At 43.3% G+C, this 9234-nt stretch overlaps 2 protein-coding genes across 3 annotated transcripts; one reads left to right on the top strand and one right to left on the bottom strand.

The window, feature by feature from the left end:
* Positions 1–775: 775 nt before the first annotated feature.
* LOC136953803 (alcohol dehydrogenase class-3-like) lies at positions 776–6106 on the bottom strand. Of its 2 annotated transcripts, none has more exons than XM_067247222.1 (9): positions 6003–6106; positions 5781–5882; positions 4806–4956; positions 4607–4694; positions 4080–4299; positions 3525–3785; positions 2761–2893; positions 2361–2499; positions 776–2212 (listed from the first exon to the last, which is right to left on the bottom strand). In XM_067247222.1, exons 1-9 carry the CDS (start codon positions 6015–6017, stop codon positions 2188–2190), a joined length of 1134 nt encoding a protein of 377 aa, XP_067103323.1. In that variant the 5' UTR covers positions 6018–6106; the 3' UTR covers positions 776–2187. The 2 variants fall into 2 exon arrangements, with proteins under 2 accessions (XP_067103323.1, XP_067103322.1); XM_067247221.1 differs by having other exon boundaries at positions 776–1249.
* A 114-nt stretch (positions 6107–6220) lies between these two features.
* On the top strand, positions 6221–8666 carry gar1 (GAR1 homolog, ribonucleoprotein). Its single transcript, XM_067247917.1, has 7 exons — positions 6221–6286; positions 6847–7038; positions 7147–7301; positions 7419–7478; positions 7584–7707; positions 7853–7978; positions 8118–8666. Exons 2-7 carry the CDS (start codon positions 6861–6863, stop codon positions 8126–8128), a joined length of 654 nt encoding a protein of 217 aa, XP_067104018.1. The 5' UTR covers positions 6221–6286; positions 6847–6860; the 3' UTR covers positions 8129–8666.
* The last annotated feature ends 568 nt before the right edge of the window (positions 8667–9234 follow it).

Below are 9234 nucleotides of genomic sequence, written 5' to 3'. Positions count from 1 at the left end.
TGTCCTATGGAGCCATGCATGGTTTGAGGTCTGAAAATGTGCTGATGTCACGCACACTACTACAACCATATCCTGATTCAGATAGATCAGTCACAGGCTACGCTTCAATGAATTAACCCAAGTTAACTAAGAGCCTCGTTTTCTGTCCTTAAACGTTTGGTCAGCCACCATTTTAAGTTCCAAGTCATGGCTCTTTTGTGCCTCCCATCTGTTTGTATCATACAATAATATAATAATTAAGAAGGAAATCTCATGATCCCAATCTAAATATTGTGAGAGGCTAGGCAGCACTTTGACATTTTTTCCTGCTACTGGGGGAGGTGGGAGGTGTTTGTTTGGAGGTATTTACCGACGCTGGCATTTCTGTTTGTCAATTTTCTTTATGAGGCGCTGATGTCTGTCAGAATGATCCCAGACGACGGCTAGGTGTAACAGCCTAATGTTTGCTTGAACAACAGAAAAGATCATTTCCTTTCGATCCATCCTCCCACAATGGAGTCAATCAATTCAGAACAGTGCCTCTATTCTAATATTCACTAGCGTTATGAGACGCTAAAGTGGCTGCTCTCTGGCGCCTTAATAGTAAAGTCAGACACAGAAGCAGGACTATTTCATGTTTTGTTCATCGTAATCTTATAATTTTGTATTTTACAAATACTGTAGGTTTCATACAAATAGTGCTGTATAACACAATAGAACTTCATGGTATCATCAAAAAAGCTAATGTGCTTTTTGCTCAGTGTAGACGTGTAGAGGACTACACTGAGCCTTGAAGCAAGTTCCAAATTTTTATTGTCCATTTTAGGGCCCATATTAGACAGAAAAACAATGAGGTGGTATGAAACGTGACGAAAATATGGCAAATTCTTTTCAAACACGAATGCAAAATGAAACAGCAACTCCTCAGTTAATACATTACCCAACATCTCAAGAAGTAAAGGATGTTCAGTCACAACACGCAAAAAATCAGAGCGAGACTCAAGGGTTTCAACATGGCCGTTTTCCCACAGTGGAGAGCCAGACACTTGTCCCTAAGAAGAAAGAGTCTTATAAATCTGAAGGCGTGGGCTCTTCCAACGTTTATAGAAGACGAAGGGGGTCAAGTCACACAAGCACCTGTCACAACTCATCTGCTCTCTCCTCCTCTCTTCTGATGTCTCTTGCCCCGTTCTCTTCCCAGCTCTCTCTTTTGATGTCTCTCTCTCGTGTCTGCCTACCCTTGCCCCGTTCTCCTTCCAGCTCTCTCTTTCTTGGACCGAGAAAAAGACAAGAAGAGAGTAAAAAAAACTGGAGCTTTGAATCTCTGATTGATGACACACAGAGCCGGGAGAGGAGAGAGAGGGGAGGCACTGGTTCATTTTCCATTTTAAATAAAGATGGAAAAGCCGAGAAACTGCCAAGGGTATTCATTTGATCTGAATGGAACTTCAATAAAGCAAATTCTTGGACAGCTATTTCAGTTCATCATTAGGAGGCATTCCCAAACCAACCTTTTGTCTTGGGGCCTGACAGGCCGCAACTGTTATTTTAGCCTGCCATGGTGCTCTATATTAAATCAATATATAGTATTACCAAGGTGAAATCTTAGCCTGAACACATGAAACCGATATTATTTAACCCCCTGGTGACATCAAACCATTTGTCACCTAATGACAAAACACTGACTGATTCATCTGCCTTCTCAAAGAAAAAATTTAAAAAAATGTTACACAGTACTGAAGAAATAATACAATAATTGATTTTGAAAAAAATAAAATTTATAAAGTCCTCATCTTGGTTGTAAAGTATTTTAAACAGTGATTATGATTATCTAGTTAATGACACAGCTTGCTTCTTTAGCTCGGTGTTGTAATGTGTAGTTTTTCCTTGACTGACAGCTTGGAGGTGGTGATCATGGTGTTATTGCTACTGAGGACTGATGCGTTTCTGCCACCTAGTGGTCAACAGTCTCCTACACACAACTGGGGAAATGGATTTGGTTTACGATGCCAACAGACAAAGCGATCACAATTGGACACGAAACACTCAATAAACACATAATGTGTGGCCATGCATATGTAATCCTTGTAAATGTTACTGAATTATGGCTAAATTAAACCCGCAAATTGACACATAAATACAGCATCTAGCATGGTAAGATGCTCCAACGAACTTCATCTTTGCCCAGAATGCTGGAGAGTAGCTCCATCACAGTTTCACAACTGTTCGGATGCTTCGAAAAAATGATTAGGAGAAAACTATTACAATGTGCAGTTTATTTTGAATTTAAGCTATTTTAAACTGAAACTTGGTTAAAATAATACTGTTAAACAAAATCATTATTTGACATGTACAAGACATGAAAGTAAAGGAGATCTCACCTTTTCCCACTGGTCAGGAGGTCAAATGCTTCGTTGATTTGGTCTAGGTTCACAGTGTGAGTCACAAACTCATCCAGCTTGAGTTTCTTGTTCATGTAGTCATCCACCAGTTTAGGGACACTCTCCACACTCTTCCAGCCTGGAGCAGTTGTGTTCATGGTTTGACTTACTCATCAATCAAACAGATACTTTTCATATAAAATTGTCAGAAACTCAAATACATCTAAAATGGATTCCATTTAACAAAATGTTAAAATCCATGTGAAATTCAAAGATTTCACTAATTCACAAAATCATTTATTGAACCATTAGTTTACTGTTTATCTAAGTCCTGTACGGGCTTAACTAAGTGTGCCCGCAAAAATCATCACAGCATCTATTATTCAGCTACCTCACTCACCTCCAAAGTAGGTTCCCTTCAGGGTGCGTCCCAGCAGGAGGTCTTCCACCACCAGACTCATCTCCTCCGTCTCAGTCCAGCCCACGATGACGCACACGCCCCACGCATCCTTCGTAGCCTCGAGAGCAGCCCTCTGGGAGAGAGAGCAGACAGTCTGGGAGAGAACAGCCCTCTGAGAGAGAGAGCAGCCCTCTGGGAGAGAGAGCAGACAGTCTGGGAGAGAGCAGCCCTCTGGGAGAGAGAGCAGACAGTCTGGGAGAGAGCAGACAGTCTGGGAGAGAGAGCAGACAGTCTGGGAGAGAGCAGGCCTCTGGGAGAGAGAGCAGAAAGTCTGGGAGAGAGCAGACAGTCTGGGAGAGAGAGCAGACAGTCTGGGAGAGAGCAGGCCTCTGGGAGAGAGAGCAGACAGTCTGACAGAGAGCAGACAGTCTGGGACAGAGCAGACAGTCTGGGAGAGAGCAGAGAGTCTAGGAGAGAGCAGCCCTCTGGGAGAGAGAGCACACAGTCTGAAGTTCTACATCACAGACCACATATTCGACACCACAGGTTCATCCACGTTTCTGGAAAGCTACCTCTCGGTAGGCTGTCGTTCAAACTCCATTTGCTGCTAACCTGATTATGTCAACCAGCTATTTATAAGAATTAGGTGTGCTACATTAGATTGAAAACATGCTTTATATCATGCTTTTTAAAATAGTTTCAGATCAGGGTAGAGAGCCCTGGTCGAGAGAGCCCTGGTTGAGCTTAGGAGAGGTTTCCTGTACCATGACGGTGACGTTCCCGACACACTCCAGTGCGTAGTCCACCCCCCCGTCAGTCATGTCCACCAGCACCTCCTGGATGGGCCTGCTGTGCTCCTTAGGGTTCACAAACTCAGTGGCTCCAAACTCCTTGGCTTTCTCAAACTTGTCAGGGTTGACGTCCACTCCGATGATCCTGGTTGCTCCGGCAACCTTGCAGCCCATCACCGTTGCGAGACCCACAGCCCCCAAGCCAATCACTGCACAGGTCGACCCAGGTTCAACCTTAGGGGCGGAGAAGGCAGGTGTAGGTTCAGGAGTGGATAGAAGCATTACCTGGCATATCCCAAGAGACCAGTGAACCAGCCCCACCAGTAATTAGCAACAGGGCAAGGCTAATCTTAGCAACTAGGGTGATAAAAATGTTTGTCCACACCCATGTTCAAACATACTCCTACACAACTGGGATAAGAGACTGATATGCCGACCATGAGACATCTGGTCTAATATGAAACTATATTGAAGTGATCCTAAACCGTATAGGTGCACAGGTTGAACATGTGAGAGGTGAGCGTCTACCTTGGCAGTGTTGAGAGCTGCGCCGTAGCCGGTGGATACGCCACAGCCCAGCAGACACACCGTGTCCAGCGGAGCGTCCTCTCTGATCTTAGTGACGGAGGTGTCAGCCACCACTGTGTACTGGCAGAACGAACCGACTCCTATGAACTGGTACACCTGCTGGCCTTTACAGGATATCCTGCTTGTACCGTCTGCTAGAACTCCCATCTGGGTGTTTTGCCTGTTGGCAGAGGTCAGATAAAGAAGTGTGATTTAAGCAGGAGAAAAGTGGGGATAGGTGTAGCTCATAAATCAAATAAAAATGTATTTGTATAGCCCTTTTTACACGCAAGCATGTCACAGAGGGCTTCACATACGCCCATAGAACTGCCCCTCAACCAACCTAAACCAGCTCCATGGTTAGAGCATTTTCGGATCAAAAGATTGTAGGTTCAAATCTCCCATGTACGTTGCTTTGGATAAAAGTGTCTGCTAAAAGACTATTAGTATTTTCACATCATTAATAAACAAGCAAAGCAAGAGGTTACCAGTTCTTTTTGCACAGGTTCGTTTTTGGACTGAGACAGCGTTCACACTCTCCACACTGTGGTAGGAACAGTGGAATCACTTTGTCCCCTGTGGAAACACAAAAGGCAGCTAGAATAAAGCGTGGTTAACATCCGTAGGCTACGAACACCCAAGCCGTGTGTTCAAACGCCCGCTGAGGGCCGTACTGCTGTCAGCTACCTGGTGAGAACTTGGTGACTCCCTCCCCGACACTCTCCACGACTCCTGCTCCCTCGTGACCCAAGACCAGGGGGAACGGTCTGGGGTACATCCCCCTGCTGGCCTCATACAGGTACGCCCAGTCAGTGTGACACACCCCACTGGCCGATATCTGTTATGGGGAATACTGGTAAAGTGTGATCAAAGAATAAAGTAGGACACAAGTGTAACCTTCTATAAAGGCAGGAGAGATTTCTGTGTGTGTGGATAGACTATCTCGAGAACCGGGAACTTTATGAAGTTGACTTATGAAGTCAGTATATTGCTCAGGACCCGAGTGACCATTGTGAGTGTTCTACTTTAGCAACATTCACCCTGATTAATGGCCACTTAGTAATATACAACTCAATTCACTTCCTTGATCCAGAAGGAAATTATACTATTTATTGTGCTTCTTGTATTGGCCTACTGGATACGTGTGGATTCACATAAAGGGAATTTGCAAACTGGAGCCAAATATTCCAATCCAAAACAGTGTTATTGAGCCATGACTCAAGCCGACTTGTGAGAGGCGTGTCTCTCATTTGATGCAAACGTATTTTAATTCTTTTTTCGGAAAAAAAAGTTTCAGAAAAAAAGTAAAAAAAATAATTTAAAAAAAGGATTTGCATCATTGATGAGTACTTGATGAGGATTCTACTAGACTCTATTCATTGTACTCTGCTTTAATCTACTCCGTTTTAAGCTTCTCTGTTCTCATCTCCGCTCCTTTAACTGTGTATGAAAAGAAAAGTTCCGAAATAAATGAAAGGTTGAAAAAATATTTCCAAAAAAAGTTGTAAAGGCTCCCTTTTACTTAAGTATGTAAGAGCCCATACTTCTTTAACTTGAGTAAAAAGGTGTAGTCAGTGCTTCCACTTTTAAAACATGAGTATCTGTACTTCTACTTGAATGAAGGATGTGTGTACTTTTGCCATCTCTGCTTGTCGGTTGTACCTTAAGGCGCACTTCATGATCTTTAGGTGGGGCCACTTCCACATCCTCGATACAGAGTGGCTTTCCAGGTTCCCAAGCAACAGCTGCCTTGCACTTGATGACCTGAGTAGACAGTATGCTTGGGACTGGATCGGGCAACAAACAAATCTGAAAGCCTGGGTGACTCTTTACTAACCACCCAGAAGTGGCTACACAGTGTAACACCGCACAATACAATCTTACCTGTCCCTTAGTCATGACAAAGAAAGTTGTAGTACCCGCTAAAACAGTGCAAGTCTTTTGGCAATGCTTGGCTACAAACTACAAACTTTCCTTGTCTGTTAAGTACACATATCCCGTATCGGGATAAGGGGGGGGGAGGGGGGGTACATAAAGCGTTGTGGTGACGTAAATGTGTATAGTTTACGACAGGACCCACATTTTTATTTACGGCACCGTGTTGACCACATGTGCAGCGTGGTGCTGGAGACGTCGCTGGTAACCGTCCTGCACAGTTTTTGAATAAGGTACTTTTCAGTTTATTCGTTAATATATAGTTTGACTTTTTTTGTGAGCATCTAATTTAATCCAATAACTTGCCTCATAGATTTTTTGATATACACTTAGTCTGTAAGAAAACGGTCAATTATTTATACTAGTACCCTTGGCTAACGACAGCTAGCTAGCTAGTATACATTCCACCTATTACAAAGTTGTCTAACGATAGTCAACTAGCTAATCAACCAGTTTGTAATATAAGAAACTCATCTGGGATTATATCGGACTGGAGTATTATAAATGAAACGCATACTTAATTTGCAATCATCAACTTGTTAACGTTTACTGTTGATAGCGAGCAAGTTCCGAAGCTAGCTGACCATGTAGTTCAGGCGAGCAAATTAGCCATTGCATCTTTCACTGAATTAGCCAAGTAGATGACTTGACCTAATAATTAGATAGTCATGTAATGTTAACTATAACGTTTCTATAGTCAGAGCAAAAGCTGTAGAATTCCGCAGAATGAAATCCTTTGGTTGGATATGTTGTATGGTTATCACATCTGAACGTTTTGTACCCCGTTTTTCAGAAACTGCATAAGAGATGTCTTTCCGTGGTGGTGGTGGGAGAGGGGGTCGAGGTGGAGGTGGTGGATTCAACCGAGGTGGAGGTGGCAGAGGAGGGGGAGGATACGGTGGACGAGGTGGTGGCGGTGGATTCCGTGGCGGTGGAAGAGGTGGCTTCAGACAGCAGGACTACGGTCCTCCAGAATACGTAGTTGGTAAGTTGTTACTGGCCTAGTTAGCTATCTAGCTACATGTTGATTTGCGGGAGTTATCGATTATGTACCATCCATTTTGTTCCAACTCTCTTGTTTATGTTGTTGCAGCGCTTGGAGAGTTTGTGCACCCATGTGAAGATGACATCGTTTGCAAGTGTGTGACAGAGGAAAACAAAGTACCCTACTTCAACGCTCCAGTTTATCTGGAAAACAAGGAACAGATTGGGAAGGTGGATGAAATCTTTGGCCAGCTGCGTGACTTTGTATCCTTGCCCAACACTACTTGTATGACGTTTTTGTTTGTTGTTGTTCATATTTAAAAGTAATGAAGTGGATCATATTTAACTGAAGTTTATAAACTCCTTAACCCAACGTTTCAGTATTTCTCTGTCAAACTTTCGGATAATATGAAGGCATCGTCGTTCAAGAAACTTCAAAAGGTATACACATTTATTTGTGAGGTTGTATACGTGTCTTTTGTCAGTAATCTCTGAGTTTGCTAAAGCTGTGAGGATTTGTCAGTAAATGCCATATTCCTCCCACAGTTCTACATAGACCCCATGAAACTGCTACCCCTCCAGAGGTTCCTACCCAGGCCCCCAGGAGAGACGGGGCCTCCCAGGGGAGGCAGAGGGGGGAGAGGTGGAGGCAGAGGTGGAGGCCGCGGAGGTAAGTACATTACATGTTTCGAATGCCATGTTCTTCACTCATCTTAATTGTATGTTGTCGTCACTATTTGTCGTGCATGTGGAGGGATTTTTATTCCTACAAGTCATTAACCATGTTAAAATGTTTTGGTTTTCTTTTTCTTAAGGTGGTTTCCGTGGCGGCAGGGGAGGAGGTGGATTTGGCGGCGGAGGATTCGGTGGTCGGGGTGGCGGTGGAAGAGGAGGAGGGTTCAGGGGAGGGAGTCGAGGTGGAGGAGGACGAGGGTTCAGAGGTACGTTGTGTGTGCGTGTGTACATTAATAAGTGTGGTACTGTGTGTGTATTGAGATGTCTTGAAAACAGTACGGACTTGATGCAAGTTATCATGTCGTTGAGGCCGGATCATTTGATTTGACTTGTGTTCTCGTCTAGGTGGGAGATGATGAAGACTCTAGTTGGGCCTCATGGGTTCTCTTCTCTCTACCATCTGGTGCTGTGGCACATTGCCAGTGCCTGGCTCTGTTGGACTGGAGTTACGGAAATGGACACCAGTATCATTTTCTGCTGCTCCACTTCCAATTGTTTGTGTTTATTTTTTTTGTGTACCGATTTGGATGACTAATGTTCATGGTTTTATTTGCTGAACCCTAGCTGCATACAGGTGTTGCCCTGGAATACAGACTTTTGATTTAGCTTCTCCAATGCCGACACGGGTTGTGATGAACTAGATGTTTTTTGTCACAGCATCTCCGAAGTGACATGGTGACTTTCATTTCAATGCAAGTTATGGAATCCTACATTTATTCTCAAAACGTGTCAAGATACAAGGTGATGATGATCATAAGGGTTATTTTCATGTTTTTCCATATAATTCAAGATGTTTTATAATAACTATGAAAAGAAATCACTGTTGCAGAGTGCTGTTACTTGTTGTAAAGAAAAGCCTTTGAATAAACAGTTCTGTAGACCATTGTTTTTAAAGATGCTTGTACTTGTGGTCAATATGTATAAAATAAAATAAAATACCTGATGGGTAACTCCATGACAGGACGTATTATAACAATGGGTTTGCCCCATTTTTGGTCGATTCAAAGACCATTATTTTGCAGTAATAATGGTGGAACCGCCGGCATTAGTTGGTAGTAATGAGTAACTTATCTTAACTTATTGTTAGCTAGGATAAGATAGCCATGTTCCAAAATATACTGCCCACGCTGTAGTTAATAGTACCCAGTTTCAAATCGACAAATCCCTTCTACTGGGTCTGTAAATATCAAATTAAGTACTCGTTAATAATTGACAGGGACCTCCATCTTTCTCATGGAAGACGAACACCTGTTGAACAATTGTCACGGGCGGTCTACATTACATTTACACATTTACATTTAGTCATTTAGCAGACGCTCTTATCCAGAGCGACTTACAGTAAGTACAGGGACATTCCCCCAAGGCAAGTAGGGTGAAGTGCCTTGCCCAAGGACACAACGTCAGTTGGCATGACCGGGAATCGAACTGGCAACCTTCGGATTACTAGCCCGACTCCCTCACC

The sequence above is a fragment of the Osmerus mordax genome, chromosome 12 (assembly GCF_038355195.1).
Source record: "Osmerus mordax isolate fOsmMor3 chromosome 12, fOsmMor3.pri, whole genome shotgun sequence".
Classification (NCBI taxonomy): Eukaryota; Metazoa; Chordata; class Actinopteri; order Osmeriformes; family Osmeridae; genus Osmerus; species Osmerus mordax.
The sequence above is the reverse complement of the archived record's forward strand: the minus strand, read 5'-3'. Positions and strand labels throughout refer to the sequence as shown.

Bases quoted from the DNA above. Each gene is read 5' to 3' on its own strand.
- LOC136953803 (XM_067247221.1), bottom strand. The intron at 4,695-4,805 runs GTAGCTGACAGC...GTGTTTCCACAG, and splicing joins AGTCACCAAGTTCTCACCAG to GGGACAAAGTGATTCCACTG. The intron at 4,300-4,606 runs GTAACCTCTTGC...CTCTGCCAACAG, and splicing joins AACCTGTGCAAAAAGAACTG to GCAAAACACCCAGATGGGAG.
- gar1 (XM_067247917.1), top strand. From the start codon at position 6,861: ATGTCTTTCCGTGGTGGTGGTGGGAGAGGGGGTCGAGGTGGAGGTGGT. The intron at 7,479-7,583 runs GTATACACATTT...TTCCTCCCACAG, and splicing joins CGTTCAAGAAACTTCAAAAG to TTCTACATAGACCCCATGAA. The intron at 7,708-7,852 runs GTAAGTACATTA...CTTTTTCTTAAG, and splicing joins CAGAGGTGGAGGCCGCGGAG to GTGGTTTCCGTGGCGGCAGG.